The following is a 17,141-nucleotide window of genomic DNA, read 5'->3' as shown; positions in this document are numbered from 1 at the left end:
CAGGTTATGAGGATGTCCAGGCTTAATAATGATGAGAAAAATTTATGGGAGAGATATGCAACCTTAGAAGGGAATTTTTAGATAGGGGCTATGCTGAAAATGAGATTAATAAGTCCCTTGACGTGAATAATGATGGACAAGGGAAAGGTAAACCTTATTTTTCAGATAAAAGAGAAGACAGTAGCTTTGTAAGAGAAAGAGCTGGAACTGACAAACTTGGGATATCCCTTTATTGTTCTTCAGATGTTAATGTTGTTTGTAACATTATGAAAAAGAATTGGTACATCTTAACAATTGATGAGAAGATTAAAGGTATAGTGGGTGATGGACCTAGGTTTTGCTTCAGAAATAAGAAGTAATTGAAGCACCTTTTATGTTATAAGGTGAACCAAAAGGCATCTGTACGGTCTGAACATATGGGTACATATAGTTGTCGATTATGTAGTGCCTGTTCATTTATAGAAAAAGGGAATACTTTTGCTCACCCTTCAACTAAGAGAATATATACATTTACTTTCTATGCTGATTGTACTAGTCAGAACGTAGTATATTTAGCCAGATGCAGGTTATGCCCCGCTTTCTATGTGGGCAAAACAAATTGCTCCCCTCGTGAGCAGATACGTGGTCCTCAGTATGAGATGTGGAAGGCTGATGATAAGAATGTACTGGCTAAACATTCTGTTTCAAGAAGCCATTTTCTCTTTCTTAGTGTTGCAGTTAGTATCACAAGATTTGAGGATGGGAGATCTTAGAAACAGACCTGTTTTTTAAGTGATCTCAAGCTGTTAGTTTTTTTTTAAATTGTGTATATATATATATATATATATATATATATATATATATATATATATATATATATATCTTGTATGTGCTTATTTCCAGGTTGTATGGTCTAATGAAGCGTCCTTTAAGATGTGAAAACTCTTACCTACTCTGTTAAAACTTTATACATTTTGCAGGTCGTGTCGTTACCTTCTGTTTATATTTTTTTTCATTTGGAAGTTTTGTTGTTACAGAGGAGCTGACTTGCCTGCATTCTGGGACTATTGTTGCTGCTGTTCTCCACTAGTTTGCGATCCCCATGTGAGAGGCTGAGGTCCTTTTTGCTAGAAAGCCTTCCACAAATACGTGCTTCATGAAGTCTGCAAGGTGTGTGCTGCCTCCCTTCCATTGACCTGCAAACCAGGTGCTGTGTGCTCAAGTACACAATACCCCTGTTTCAATCTCACACTGCAGCATGTCTCCAGGACAGTGTGCCTTTGTCCTGTCTCAGTTACTTGGTCACACTGTTGCCTAGAAATTTGCCACTGAGATATGCTATAGAGAAAATATGCATGTAAAATTGCAAGCTGTTCCCCTGTTGTGTCTTGTGACTTAGACTTGGTTTTAAAGACACATCTTCGTCTTCTTTTGAGTTATATATAAAATTATGAACTTCTCTTGCTGCCTTATTCTTTCTTTGCATACATTGTTGGCGTTATCTTTGCTCTCTAATAGGTTCATAGGTAGGTACTAGACTATCTGCCCGAAGGCATTTATAAGCCTAGCCGGAATTGTGTTGGCTTTCGCCGCCCCCTTAGATTAGTTCCTTGTGCCTCTGTCCAGCAGAGCCATTGATGTGATCCCCGGGGTAAACTTTCTATTTCCCATCCACTCATCAAGGTTTCTCTTGAAGAGTGTTAGCGAGGAGCTCTGCCTAATGTAGAGTGGAATCTTGTTCCAGAGAATGGGAAGTCTCTGGGACAGGAATCCAGCCCTCCAGCATGTCCTGTTTATTGTTGTGGTGAGGTTTAGATCCCTAGAGCGTGTGGCTCGAGGGGATATGGTTTTCTTTAGGTGGAGCATGTCCATCAATTCTGGGTTGGACATGGCCTTGTATATCAGGCATAGATCACCTCTGAGTAGGCAGCATGCAACTGAGTACAGCTGGAGTTTTTTCAGTCGGGCTGCATGGGGCATCTGTTTGAGGACAGTGAGGACAGTGATCCTCTTGGTGAGGTACTTCTGTGGTCTTTCCAGCTGTTAAAGTGTCTTGTAAGGTACATCCCAAATGGGGCGTTGTACTCTATGATGGGTCTGATGAGTGATGCGTAGAGGGGCACAATGACTTCTTTTGATCTGGACGCAAACCCTTTTGTGATTACGTGGGACACATAGAAGGATTTTCTAACCACTTTGGCAATGTGATTATCAAAGGAAAGATTACTATCTACTTGGGTCCCAGAGCCCTTATTACGTTTTCTGTATTTAGGGGGCTACCACCTATGTGGTAGTTTGTGGCTACTTTGTTTTTTTCCCAAAGGGGATGACTATGCACTTTTTGGCATTTAGCTTGAGGCCATGGTTTTGACACCAGGTATCTGTCTTAGTGAGACCCTTTTGGAGGATGTCTGTGTCAGCCGGAGAGTCAGTTATAGCCCCTAGTTTGCAGTCGTCTGCGAACTTGGTCAGCTTATGTTGCAGTTGTCCAGTACATGACTAACCTTGTTAGTTTTCATAATCTCAGGTTCCTGCTGAATGTTCCAGAATTTAAGCAGTGACAGAATCCTTGAATTTCATATTTTCAAGTGCTAGTCAAGAAAGAACAAGCAAATAGCAGTGTGCCTAGTTTGCCATTAAGAATGAGGGTAAGCCAGGTTTGTTACAGTGCTTCTCTGATCAGTTCATCCACTGTTCTCATCTCTTCTGTTGTGACACACACCACAGTAACTCCAGCCAAGGCAAGATCTTTTCCATAAGCACTGTGTAGGCATCCTTGTCTACAAGGGGTATTGGTACCGGAAATTCGCAAAGCCTCCACCTGTTCTTTATTGTATCATTAAACATAACTAGCAAAAAAATTATTTTGAAAAATAAAATGCTGTTTTTTTTTTTTTTTGGCAAGGCTGTCCTGCTTCTTTTAAAGTTTAGAGAGGCTTCTGAAACTCAGATGGCTTTACAAATCCACTGTCTAAATGTTAAGGACAGTGCTAACTTTGCTTTGCTGTAAGGTCTACCTGGTAGGGCACTCTGTGTATGTCTTTTTCACTGTAACTAGTTACATTCACTGTTTGGAAATTATTCAAGACTCTGAAGCAGTCACCATATGTCTGTTTTTTTATTGCAAGGTTTAACCCAAAAATGGTGAGGGGTGTACTTTAAAACTGGTCCCACAACATTCGGGACATTTTATATTTTTCAAAAAGTATGCATATTAAAAAGTAGTGCTTTGAAAATACCGAGTTGCTCTTGCCAGAGTTTTATGTGCTTTGTGTTTGGATGATCTGTAGCTATTAACTAGCATGCATGACCCCACATTGAACAGATAATTATTTTATATTGGCTTGAGTATCTGGTTTGAAGGAATCCTACAGAATAACCTTTTCCACAATCAAAGACTGGGCTCAGAACAATGAAGTAAAATGCAGATTTTTTCCTGACTGATGAAGATGATGCAATTTTGCCTCACACCTTTAGGCTGTAGAGTTCATCACTGACCACAGGTCTCTGCTTGTGTGAATTCTGCTTACTCTTTCTCTGTCTGCATGAATGTTCTTTACATACTCCACTTTTCTTCTCCCACCCAAAACATATTTATTGATTTGCTACTAAAAACTGTCTGTATATATTTACTATGTTTACTTTTGTAACTGTCATTCTGTTTATGGTTGATATAAATCAGTTTACTTACCAGGTTACCAAAAGAAAAAAAATAGTGCTGCCTGTTAAAACTGCAGTCCTTCTTTACATTTTATAGGGATCATTTGCAGTTTGTTCTGCAACCTTAGAATGAATGTCATTTTTATGGAGATTTGATTTGAATTTGATCAGGCAAATTTTCAGAACATTGAGAGTTTACAGTAATAGTGGCTGTCAACAGCAGCTGCTTCAAATTAATTGGATTTAGAAAATATTTTAGTAATACTGTTCCTGTCTTATTGTTTCTTCACAGAATGCTCCAGACGAATGAAAAAGTGTATTAAATGTCAAGTTTCCATCACCAGAAAAGTAAGACAAGGTAAGCTGGGAAACGTTTGTTTTTTTCCTCCCCTAAAACTGTAGTGTTAGTACTCCACTATACTTCTTGTAGAAGTAAAACAGATGTAGAGACAGTTATTTCTAAAGAGATGGAACTGGTTTAATCTGGTGAGCAGTTTTTTGCATTCAGAATTTACAGATTCCAGTTTTTAACTATATGCTGGGCAGTGAGTTTTGAGAAGAGAGCTGTTCCCCACTTTTGTTATTGACTTTCTGAGGGAGTCTTCTGTATGGGTCTGTGAGGTAGCTTTATTAGGCAACAAATATATCTTCTATAAACTGAATACAAGAAAGGACAGAACAAACAAAAGTGTAGTGACAACAGCAATCTGATCACACACAAACTGGAAGATGTTTTACATTATGGTTAACCACGTATTTGCAGATATCTGAGGACGTGACTTGGTAAATACTCCCATCCTTACAGAGAGGAGAGAAATGGATATCACAACACACTCAAGTAAAAAGATGGATAAATATGTTTTTAATTTACCATTTTTTGATTGAAACATAATCCTAGAAATTACTTATTTTCATCTGTGGCCCTGTATGTCCTTTCAGTGACAGACATGTCTCTAGATTATAATACCTTAATGAAGAACGTGTTTGGTACGAATGAAAAATAAGCAGGTTTTTTTTTTTTTTTTGCCTAGAAATGTTGAAGTGGTGGTGAGTGAATGTAAATAGTGTGGATATGAAAAAAAAAGCTGATGAAAGATGATGGTATACTTGACAACTGATGGGTTGATTTAAAATGGATATCAAAAAATATTAACTAACAGAGAGAATATCAGAGTCATAGATTACAAGAATGTAAATGCAGGTGGGAGCAGTGGGGTATAGGCTTACTGAGGGGTGTAAAGATGCCTGGGACAGGTGATAGAAAGAATGGATAAGGGCAGGGTGAGCAGTATGAAGGCAGCGACCATGCTTGTTCATCAGCATCCATACCTGTGTGTGCTTCTCCAGTTATGTTAGTTTATCCTGTCCCAGAGTCGTAGGGTTATGTAATCTACTACTGAAAATGTTAATCCTCACACTGGCCCATTCATTTTTCAGTATATTCATAGTGCATGTCACAGAGCGTGTAATCTTTTATTGTTTAGATTTAACTTTTAGCAACTCATCATCAAACACAGCTACTCAGAAGGACCTTGCCTGTTGAGCTTTGTGGTTAAAGATCAGACACTCTACCCTCTGAGTCTTGCATCAGTGAATAGATAGGCAGTGGTGTAAAAAGCCAGCATATGTGCATACAGCATCACTGCGTTAGGAGTTGTAAGAATTTGGAGGTATGCTAGCAGTAATGGAGCTTAATACTTAATTCTTTGGATGGGAATTGCTACTTTTGAGCAATATCTCTGTCGACCTGACCAGTTGAATTAATTTACAGCTTGTGTACTCCGAAGTCCTAAGTAAGTTGTATTACTGACCTGCTGAAGTCTTCATGTGTCTTCTTGGTTTGGTTGTTCTGAAATATGAGAAATGTAAACAACCATTGTGAAAATATAAAATATTGTCCATCCTGAAATGCATTTCTTTTCTGAACCTAACGTTATTTGTAAAGCTCGGTTTTGGCAGTTGTGCCACTGTGTGGTGCAAATAGCAGATTTCCAAGCAGCAGCCATTGAGACTGTCACAATAATGTAATGGCAGACTCATTTCCTTAAAAGCTGTTGCTCCTTCAAAGTCCAATTATTTATATTCAGTCTACTCCTTTTTCTAAAAATAGTATTTCCAATTATTTTATCACCTTTACAATATTCAGTACTTCATTTATGGCCTGTTTAGATTTTGATTACCATTGTATATTAATTGCTTTTTTGGCAACTAGTAGCATTAAACTTAGTAAGGCCCTGTCAAGGCAATTTAGGTCTTATATCCCAGTTCAAAAGAATTATGTTGTTAGCTGCAGTCATTTCCTCCCCCAATATTTCTGACAAAGCAATCTGTAGGGATTTTTTAAAATCTGCCAACTCATTAAATTCCCAACAAATGTGTTCCCAGTCACCTGTCTCTCTTTCGTCTCACCATCACCATTTGCTATCTACCCAAGAAAAAAAAATTCTCTTGAGTCTGCTTGTGGTATAAAATTACCTGTACATATACTTCTATGTGAAAATCCTAAGCTTTCTGGACTTTGTTGCATACTTGTTAATCACAGAGGTGTCCTTCCACTGTTGCTTTGCAAATTAAATTTCCAGTCTATCTGCATAACCTTTTCTAACCTCTTCTGATTAATTTTTATAGGTATTTTTTTATTCACAGGAGGCCCGTGGAGAAAGGCTCCAATGTAAAATCAAAAGTAATAGAGTGAAACTAACAATGTTATGTTGTCCTATCTCACCTTCATTCATTGCTGGTAGCCTATACTGGCTCGTAGCTATACCCTATCCCATCATGCTCAGGGAACATTACCCAGATTGTGTTTGCAGATACTATAACTACTACCCCTAAACATATAACCATATCCAATAAAGGAACCAAGGAAGAGATTCAGAGAACATCAAGGTCCAATTAGCAAGAAACCTCTCGATCTTCCCGGAGCGAAGGCTGGGGGAAGGAGGGTGGGAGGCAAGAAAGAAGGTGAGATGGACAACAAACATGGAACGTTATGGTGAGTACATAACTTCTTAATATTATGTTGCCCTATCTCGCCTTCATTCATTGCTGGTTGGGACAGCATCCCTAGCACCTTCTTTCTTGGGTGGCTCAAGGGAAAATACTCTTCAGAACAGTGGACCCAAAAGAGGCCCTGTTCCTGTAGGCCAAATCAACTTTGTAATGAGTGATAAAGGTATGAGGCTTTACCCACATTGCTGCTGAACAAATTGAATCCATGGGTAGCCTCACCTCAAAGGCCGACGAGGTTGCTATTAGCTGTTGTGGAGTGGCCTTTTATTTTTCCTGGAAGTTCTGTATTCTGAGATTTGTATGTGAAAGTTATACAATCAGTAAGCCATTTGGAAAGCGTGACCTTTGATATGGAGGCACTCTTCTTTTTTATCTGAAAAAATACAAACAGTTGTTCTGATTTCCTGAACTCCTTTGTTCTATGGAAGTAGAAATGTAATTGTCTGTGTATGTCCAGTTGGTGTAATTTGTACTCTGACTTGTTGCCATAGTTTGGGGAAAAAACAGGCAAGTCTATGGATTGATGTAAATTCACTTCTGAACATACTTTGGGGAGGAATGAAGGGTTAGTTCTCAGGGAGACTCTGTCTTTGTGAAAAATCATGTAAGGGGGATGTATTGATAAAGCTTGGAGTTCTGATACCCGTCTAACAGACATTAAAAACTATAGTTGACATGATGATGCAGGTTTTGCTCTGTACTAACAGTGCATATTTTCTTGTCTGCTTTTGTTATGCAGCATGGGAAAACATCTAGCTTAACCAGAGTACCTACCTCAGCAAGCTGGGGCAGTTGGTTCCTTGATCTTGTGTCTCCCACTTTCTTTCATTAAATTCCAATTTATTTGCCATCATTTATTAATTTCCATTATATTAATGCTTGCCTTCTTCCTAGTTTGTCTCCATCTGGAGGTCCAGAAGCTGCAAATCTCTGCTGCTGCAAGAGATGGAGCACTACCACATGTACATCCTGGTATTGTTTTAGTCAGGGAGATGCAGAAGCTCCTCTCTTGCAAGCAGCCGGGATACATGCTCCAGCCTGAGCAACCTCAGCTACAGCCAGTTGTACAGGATGCATTTGTGAGAGCTCTGGACAGGAGGCGGTTGGCCCATACCAGCTCCTCCTGCATTGAGTGCAAGACTCAAACAATTTCCAGATATTGTGCCACAGGAACCCTCCCACTCAACACTGGGGACTAATTGCCCTGACACTGCTAATCAGGGCTCTAAACAGCAGTCTCTGGGATGGTCTGTTAGTGTGCCAGTCCTGTGCTCTCCCTCCTATCACCCATCATTTGTACAGCCACCCTATTCTGTCACTTCCACTCCTTGTTTCTTGCTCTCCACAGACTACCAGTTGTTCATCCTCAGTCTGTCTTCCTCTCCCCTTGTGAGCCCTGTCTACTGCATGAACACCCACCCCTGTCTGTCTTGTCTGATTTTATGTTTCATCATAACTTCAGTCTTCCCTATTACACATTCCCAACCTTGCTGCCCTATATTTTTCTCCCTCTCCCCTTATAAAATGCAGGAAAGGGGACTCTAACCCCAACAAAGTAGTACACCCTCTTCCCCACTATCTCCTCCTCAATCCTCTTTTGTCATCATACCGTGTTTCCCATATCTTCTCTTCCCCATGTTTCCTACTTTACTATCCACCCCATTTCCATACAAGTAAGTCAAATAGATTGATACCTGTCAATGACCACCTTCATATTAAGGCTGTTGGTGTAGTGAGTTCATCCACATTCTCACGCCACAATGGCAGGGTATGTACAGCTTCTCACAGTGAAATCTTACAATACTAACATTTGCAATATTAACACTTAACAAAACTTATAAACTTACAGCTGACTTTCACATATTTGCAAATCCTACGTATCTGCAGGATTCTTTTGCACACTTTTTTTTTGACTTGCACAGTTACAGTTATGCACAGTTTGGTTAGGTGGTTCTACACAGGCTGTATAGGTGTGGGACTTAACACCGCCATGCTCAAACATGCTGCATTTTCATTATATGCAGTGGTACAGTTCACCATATCCACTTGCTCAAACATGTTGCATTTCCATTATATGCAGTGGTGCAGTTCACCATATCCACTTGCACACTTGTGCAATTCATAATTAGGAATATAGCCCTAATTTTTCAGTCTGCGTCAGAATCTTGCTTAGGTATCATCATGTGAGTCTGGAAGGTGACAGCTGTGAAAGAGATGGTGGCAGATGGATGGACTTCTTTCCTCACAGGGCTTTTATCCTACTCTTCTTGGCATCTGGGAAGGTGTTAGGGCTAAGAAACCCACATTTTCAAACCCACTTGCATGAAAACCCATTTGAATGAAAAGAGTAGAAATCTACAGAAAGTATGTGATGGTATAACTTCTTATCACTGGAGTTATTAGGGATGTTGAGTCCACGAGAGTACGTTTAGGTTGCAATGGTCAGTGTCATGTTGTACCCCCAGATGTGTAGATGTTTGTGTTTCCTCTCCAGCACTGACTGTGTGTGTGCGTGTGTGTGTATATATATGGTTCCAGGTTATAACACCGACAGCACACAACATCGACAACGACATCACCGACACCACATCATCGACAGTTCACAAACACGACACCGCACACACTCAACACATCATCACAACAACCAATAAATAAAACAAATTCCCTGACCAAAAACCACACACACAACACAAGCACACCTAAATCCTAACAAACAAACATTAAACCTTACCACAACCCTAACCGAAACCCTAACCCTAAGGTCCGTCACTATCGCACACTAACCTAACCCGCGCCCTAACCCTAACTCACTTAACCCTCCCCTAACCCAAAACATTCACTACTGCACCCTTACCTAACTCGCGCCCTAACCCTAACTCACTTAACCCACCCCTACCCCTACAGACTGTCAACATCGCACACTTACCTTACTCGCACCCTAACGTCCATCACTACCGCATACTTACACATCCTTTCCCCATCTCGGTGTTCTCCGCGTCGGTGTTTTCATCCGTCGATCTTCTGGCGTCGGTGATTTCGCTGTCGGTCTTCTCATCTGTCGACGTTGTAACCTAGACCCATATATATATATATATATATATATATATATATATATATATATATATATACACACACACACACACACACATATATATATATATATATATATATATATATATATATAAATAAATAAGGGGGGGTTGTGGAAGGCAAAGACCCCCAAATGGTGCAGGAGGCTTGTACCCCTGCAAAAACATTTTGTGTGGTATATTTGTTGTGGAGCTGCTTGTATATTTGTTGTGGAGCTGCTTTTCACTCAAATGAGTTTTCAGGCAAAACAGGTCATGGCATTTGGTATTCAGTCAAATGAATAAGAACCATAGGAATCATTGTCCACAGTAAATGCATGCAACTTCTTCTGTGTATATGTTGTGTGCAGTAACTCTCCCCAAACAGCATGAACAGTCAACAGTGTATATATAATACACTGAACCATGCATCCACATACATGAATGCTACAATGCTGCCCACGGACAGGCGTGTGCTTCTGTTAAATGTATATGCAGGTTTCTCAAGACCTGCATTTTATGTCTAAGTCACTGCCGCGGTGGTGCAGCAGTAGCGTTGTCACCTCACAGCAAGAGGTTCTCCCATTCGATTCTCGGCTGGAGTGCTTCTGTGTGGAGTCTGCATGTCCTCCCTGCGGTCGAGTGGCATTCGAAAGACATGCGTGAATGGACGTGCCTTCGTTGAAGGTTGGGCATCATGCTGGCACCTCGGCACCGTAAAAATCTACTGCCAATCATTAGCGGACCGGAGTTCTGCTGTGGCGACCCCTAACCGGGAAAAGCCGAAAGAAGAAGAAAATCTAAAGATGGGTACTGCTGCACATGCCAAACTTATTAAGATCACAGCTGTGTGTGTCATAGTGTGTCACATGACTATCAGAAAGTAGACAGTTCAGGCTATGCAAAAACAACCAGTACTCCAGCCATCAGCAGCACACTGAGTTTTGTCCCTGGAGGTCAATGAAACATTTGATAAAGAGGATGGGAAACAAGCCTAGTACTGGTTAACACTGGAAAAGTAGCAATGTCAGGTAAGGACCTATATATCATGACACAATACAGGTGGTACAGTCACAAAGGATAAATAATGCACACAGTGTACTCACTGCCTGCTGATACCAGTGCTGTGTGTGGTGTTGCTCACACTGTACAGTAGACACCACCACACAGCAACACAAGCAGAAAAATGTCAGATTGGCTAATTAGATAACCCAGCAGATAAGGTGTTCTAGAGCATCACATAATGATGCCAGTCCTCATAGTGTGCAAATAGGTGAAAACATGCATGGCTGTACTGAGAACAGTGCATCTACATTCCACACACCTACCAGTGTGGTTTAAATGTGATTCACAAAAGAGCAGAGAACACATCAACCTCAATATGCCATACTTTTCTGTTAGCTTTGTCATGCTTTTAGGTTACATCATATTATAAGATTTCAGACTAATGACTCATTGTTATAACTCATAGGTGTTTACTAGGCTAACAACCACAAGGGCCTTTTAAGCCTAACCATGCATCCCAAATGTAAGACACGTTCTGGTACCCTTGATAAGTGTAAGCAGGGGCTTGGGAAATTAAACATTTACAGGTTGCCTATGTCCATTAGAGACATAGATGCCAAACTAGGGATGAATTTCCTGTTCCCATCCAGTTGTCCAAGTTGCACTTGAATAGGGTTAGGGAGGAACTCTGCTTCACATGGAGGGGGAGACTGCCCTGGGATACATACCTGTCTCTCCAGCAGGTCCTATTTATATCACAGACAAAGTTTAAGTCTTTAGAATGGGTAATTCTTGTGCTGTTTGTTTTGTGAATATGCAGGAGGTCTATCAGAGTGGGGTCTAACAATGCCCTGTATGCCAGGCATAGATCTCCCCTCAACAGCCTGTAGGAGACAAAATACAGGAATAGAGCCCTGAGGCAGTCTTCATGCGACATTTTACTTGTACCCTGTATTCTTTTAGTGAGGAACCTCTGTGGACATTCCAGTTGTTGGATATGCCTGATTAGGTACATAGCAAAGGGGGCATTGTACTCAATGATAGGTCTGATAAATGCTGAATACATTGGAACAATTACTTCCTTGGACCTAGATGCTATACCTTTGTTCATAAATTGTGCAATATAGAATGATTTCCTCACTACTGTAGATATATGATGGTCAAAGTCCCTGACTACTGGGTCAGTTCTAAGGGGTGTGTCATCAATATGATAGTTACCAGGGATGGATGACTTCCCAAAGGATACTATTATGCATTCTTGGCATTTAGTTTTAGTCCACAGCTCTGACACCAGTTGTTTGTCTGTGTTAGTCCTTCCTGCAGAACATTTGTGTCAGTGTGGGATTCAATGACAACTCCCAATTTTCAATCATCTGCATATTTAGTCAGAGACCACTGACATTGGCCTTGACTTCAGAGAAGTAAATGCCAAAAAGGTGCGGTCCAAGGACAGATCACTGAGGGACTCCACTTGTGACTGGCCTCTTTGTAGAGGTGGACACAATTCTAACTTCCTGGCTCCTGTCTGTGAGCCAGTTGGCTATCCACTGGGTGACATACAGGTGTGTACCCAACCTCCTGAAGTTGTCATCAATGCAAGACTGGGGTATTGTGTCAAATGCCTTGGACAATTCAAGGTAGGCAGTGTGAATCATTCTGCCCTTATCCATTGCTTTGGTGACCTTCTCAAAGAAGTCCAGCAGGTTGAGTAGGCATGACCTGCCCTTGACGAAACTAAATTGGGTTAGGTCCAGTGTCTGGAGGTTTACTATATCATTATTGATCATTTCCATGATAATTCTTTCCATGGATTTGCATACAAGACTAGTGAGACTTATGGGTCTGTAGTTTCCAGGATCTGTAGATGGCCCACCTTTGTGCAGTTCAATTCCAGAGGGCCTGATAGGTCATGCTGCGTGTTAATTAGAAGGCATCCTGGGATATTGTCTGAGCCCACTGATGCAGTATTCGTGGCCTTAGAGCATTAAGGACCTGTTCCTTAGTAACAGCAGGGGAGTTAATGGTATTTCCTGAGGGAAGGTTGAGGCAGGAGAGATGGGTAAAGTTGGAGCTGAATTTCAAAGACAGTAGGTTTGCTATATCTTCTGGCTTGGTATAAGTGGCTCCATTTACAATGAGCTCTGCACACAATTGTGTATTGCCTTTGAGGTTGCGACATAGGCCTATTGTTTAGTCCTTCTATCCTTTTAGTAAGGTATCTCTCTAAGCATTGTTCAGTGTATCTGGATTGATGTTCAACAAACAGATTGCCTTACTGGTATATGGGTAGTAGTGCCATGCTACCCTCTCTCTGGCAATCTGTCAGAGCTTCAGACTCCTCCCACTGCATGTCTGTGGGTGTGAAGGATCAGTCTTTTAACAGGAAAACTTGCTATTTCCAGTTTTTTCTTTATATCTTTCTATAAAAAAGTAAATGAGGAAATTTAATGATATTTTAAACAATTTTTTGTTTTTTAAATCACAGTATTGACACAGTTTTGTTTTCTGACAGTAATTTTGCTTAAGTTTAAACCAAATTCCATACATACATCTAATGTACACCATTTTTATACTTGTGGAACTTAAATTAGCCATTTATTGTTTTTTCTTGTGGGATTTATTAATATGTATTGGTGCTTAGTGTGTATCTACTGAATTACTGGCTTTTTGCTTCAGTACAGTATTCTATTTGTTTATTTATTTAAATAGTCTTTCCATTGCTATTTTAAGGGAAATATAGAGGTGTTATCCCTTTGTATACTAGGAATACTCTTTCACCAGCAGTTTGCACTGACCTGGCTGATTTTTGCCCCCTGTCTAGATGAACTCTGAAACTATGGTCCCCCACCACCAGGTCTGCCATCAACCCCGTCTGCACCTAAAAACATAAAAATAAATAAAAAAGTATGCCTCAGCCTATGGCTTGTGATACTGCAGTAGCCTCAACCAAGAGCAGGCTGTTGGACCACTCACCTTCTTTTACCTCCAGGACCCTGGTGTGGTGCTGATACCATAACTGTGCATGGCACAAGGGTCAGACACATCCTCTTGGGCTGTACCGTTGATTGGTTCAGGTACAGGAGAACCAAATTCTTTAGGTATATTGGAAGTCAGGGGTGCAGAATCCATTGCCAGGGTTAAGTTTCCCCCTGGAGATTCTCCCACTAATATTGTACATGTTAATATAAAAGACAGAAAACCTACCATGTAGATGAGGAACAGTCTCTTTCAGGTTTCCACTGGTGGTGGTGGCTGTGACTAGATCCATTGTTCAAGCAGTAAATCGCAGGTTGCACACTCATGTTAATAACAACATTAATGCTTCTACACTCTGTCTTTCGGCTGTGAATCCTGAATTTGAAGGGGATCATGTGTCAGTGGGTTCTTACCTATCTGATTCAAATCAGCCAATTTCCTCTGATGATGAGCAGATGCAGGAACCCAATCTTTTTCCCAAATGCTTTAGGGATGTATTTAATTGGGAGCTGTCTTCTACTGCCCCTGAGATTGACAGGATCTATGATCTTTTGGAGAATGAGGCAGCAATCCTTAAACCCATACCTCCAGTGATCACAGCATGGGAGGATGTTTTTAAGAATGCCTATAATTCTCCCTTACTTAGGCTGTCCCTAAAAAAAATATTTAGGGTTTTCTCTGCCTTACTGGGTCTCCAGGGGCACTTGTCTGCAGACCATGCTTCTGTGTCTTTAGCTACCATTTCTAATAAAAAAAAATCTGTCTTCTGCCAGTCCAGTCCCTCAAGATAAACTAGGTAAGTGGCTAGAATCTCAGAGGAAGTAGCTGGGGCAATCCAGCATGGTAGTTTTAAAAATATTTAACTGTCACTGCTTTATATGGAAGTTTATGTTGAGATGCAGGTAGAGTTTAGAAGACTTTGCTGCATTGTTGCCTGTTGAGAAAAAGTTTTTTTGTCAAATATATTGTTTCCAGTGTTTCTCAGGTGTCAGTATGAGTTAAGGCATAACTTAGAGAGGGCTAACACATTCTAGAATTGCAACTTTGTCAGTGGTGATGAGGAGGTATGCTTGGTTGCACACACAGAATTTTCCTGATGATTTAAAAAATGGCATTTTAAATGTTCCAATCGAGTTTGATTGTGTTTCGTACTGCAGCTAATCAGATCCTTAAACACTAGGATGACAGAGGTAAATTGATGCAGGGTGTGTCAAAAATGTTTTTAATTCCCAAGTTTTCATCCTTTAAACAGGATATTTTTCGGTGGCCACTTAAACAGAAGTCCCAGCCTACCAAGAACCAAGGTAGCATTAGGAAATGGCAGGACATTCGCTCTTCGAAGTCCAGCAAGAAGACTCTCTTTCCCAAAAAGGATAACCCCCTTCCAAACTTATGACTGTGCCGAGATGAGGAAGCCATCTTTTTCAAGTTTCCCTTCGGGTGCTTCTCCTCTCCTGCTTTGTTCAGAGGAATTCCTTCACATTCTCAGATCAGACTTTGTTGCTCCCTCTTATTTCCCAGTATATGCTGGACTTTGGAGTCATAGAACTAGTGCTGCCTTCCAAAAGAATGAAGGGGGTTTATTCCCAAATTTTCTTGGTTCTCGAAAAAGAAAATGCATGGAGACCAGTATTAGACCTGTCTTGTCAGAATAGCTTCATCCAAATTCCCAGGTTCAAGATGTTCGCCATGCAGACAGTGCTTTTGCTTCTTTCGGACCACCACTTCATGGTGACCCTGGACATAAAGAATGCCTGTCATCATATCCCCATCACTCATGGTTTCCAGAGGTATCTGAGATTTGTTGTTCCAGGGTTTCACTCCAGTTTTCTGTATTGCCTTTAGGCTATCCACTGCTCCTTGATCATTTACAAAATGTCATGCACCAGTAGTGACCCACTGTCGGACTGTGGGCATCCACATTTCTCCTTACTTGGACAAATTGTGATCTGTGCTTAGTGTGTGTCCAGGTGACTGGAATCATTACAGAAGGTTTAGCCCTTACTCTGCCTTCTAGAGTTCAAGTTGGGGCTCCTGAAGTCATACCTGACCCCCTCACAAGGAATTTCTAGGGTGTCTTTTTGACTCAAACATAAGAATGGCCTTTTTTGCCTGAAGGCAAGATTCTTTCTTACCAAACAGTGTTTTTGAAATTCTCCTAGAGGAATGTCACCCCAGCTTGAGAATTCCTAAAAATTCTGAGGCACGTGGCATTCATGATTCTCATGATATCACTGGAATTGTTGGACCAAGCATCTTCATTCTTTGGAAACCTAGTTGCCAGTGCTTCCTTTCATCAGACAACAGTTACAGTGGTAGTGAGAGCAGTTAAATATCAATTTAGGATGTCCATTCCCCCCTATGATTACATTGCATTCTGTCCAGATTTGTCTGACTTCACGTTGGGAGCTGTGTCAATGGGGAAGCAAGTGCAAGCCACTTGGAGTTGTCAGAGCGATTAGAAGCACATCAGTATCAAGGAGATGTCGGCAGTGATTCATGCTTTGAAGGTTTTCATCACATATGGAATCCAGGTCCTCTACAGATGATTACAGAGAACACCACAGTGATGTGGTATCTCAACAAACGGGAGTACAACGGCTTCCCCTCTGTGCAGACCTGGGAGCTGGCTTGTCAGTATTTGCTGGCTCACCAGGCGTTTTACATTTCATCAGATTAGAACATTATGGCAGACAGGCTAAGCAGATCCTGGGCAGACCCTCATGAGTTGAAGCTCAGCCATTAGTATTCCAGGATCTAGTCCAGATGTAGGGAATGCCTCAAGTAGATCTGGTTGCCTCCTTTCAAAACAGAAAACTAGAGAAAATCTGTTCTGGGCATTCTTGCAGCCAAGCTTGGAGGACATATGCATTCTCATTCTGTTGGACTGAAGTGTTATATGAGTTTCCACCCTTTACTTGTCAAAGTCCAGAGAGAGAAATGCCAAAGATCATTGTGGTGGCACCCTATTAGCCAGGGCAATCTTGGTTCTCCCTTTTAATGGTATTGGCTATGAGCAATTATCACAAACTTCCTCACACTCTGGATTTGCTCACACAGTCTGAGGGTCATCTGGTACACCCCAGCGTAGAGAAAATTCAGTTGACAGCCTGGATGATTCAGTTTTGATTCATTTTAGGCACCTGTTTCTTGAAGGTGTGCAGCAGGTGTTAAAGGAGACCAGAAAATATGCTACTAGAAAATCTTATAGGTTTATAAATGGGTGAGGCTTTCCCAAGTGGTGCCTAAATGGAAATAGGGGGTCCATTGAGGTTAATATCCTACCATTTTGAAATGTTTGTGTGAGCTACTTCAGGATGGCTTATCATTTGCCTATGGACCCACTTCTTTTGGTGAAACAGTTTATAAAAGGAGTGTTGCATATAAGGTCCCCTTGAAAGCAAATTCCTCCTTTGTGAGAGTTCAGCTATGCTCTAGAAA

The 17,141-nt window shown here is 40.9% G+C and overlaps 1 protein-coding gene across 1 annotated transcript in view; it reads left to right on the top strand.

Annotated features, from left to right (window-relative positions):
- MIB2 (MIB E3 ubiquitin protein ligase 2) overlaps nucleotides 1-17,141 on the top strand; it is a 1,775,226-nt gene that overhangs the window by 1,700,862 nt on the left and 57,223 nt on the right. Inside the window, 1 exon segment of the mRNA XM_044061758.1 lies at nucleotides 3,932-3,997. Within this exon segment, the coding sequence (XP_043917693.1) occupies nucleotides 3,932-3,997 (66 nt within the window).

The sequence above is a fragment of the Protopterus annectens genome, chromosome 2.part0 (assembly GCF_019279795.1).
Source record: "Protopterus annectens isolate FY-2018-M chromosome 2.part0, PAN1.0, whole genome shotgun sequence".
NCBI classification, from domain to species: Eukaryota; Metazoa; Chordata; order Ceratodontiformes; family Protopteridae; genus Protopterus; species Protopterus annectens.
This window is presented reverse-complemented; position numbering and strand designations above follow the sequence as displayed.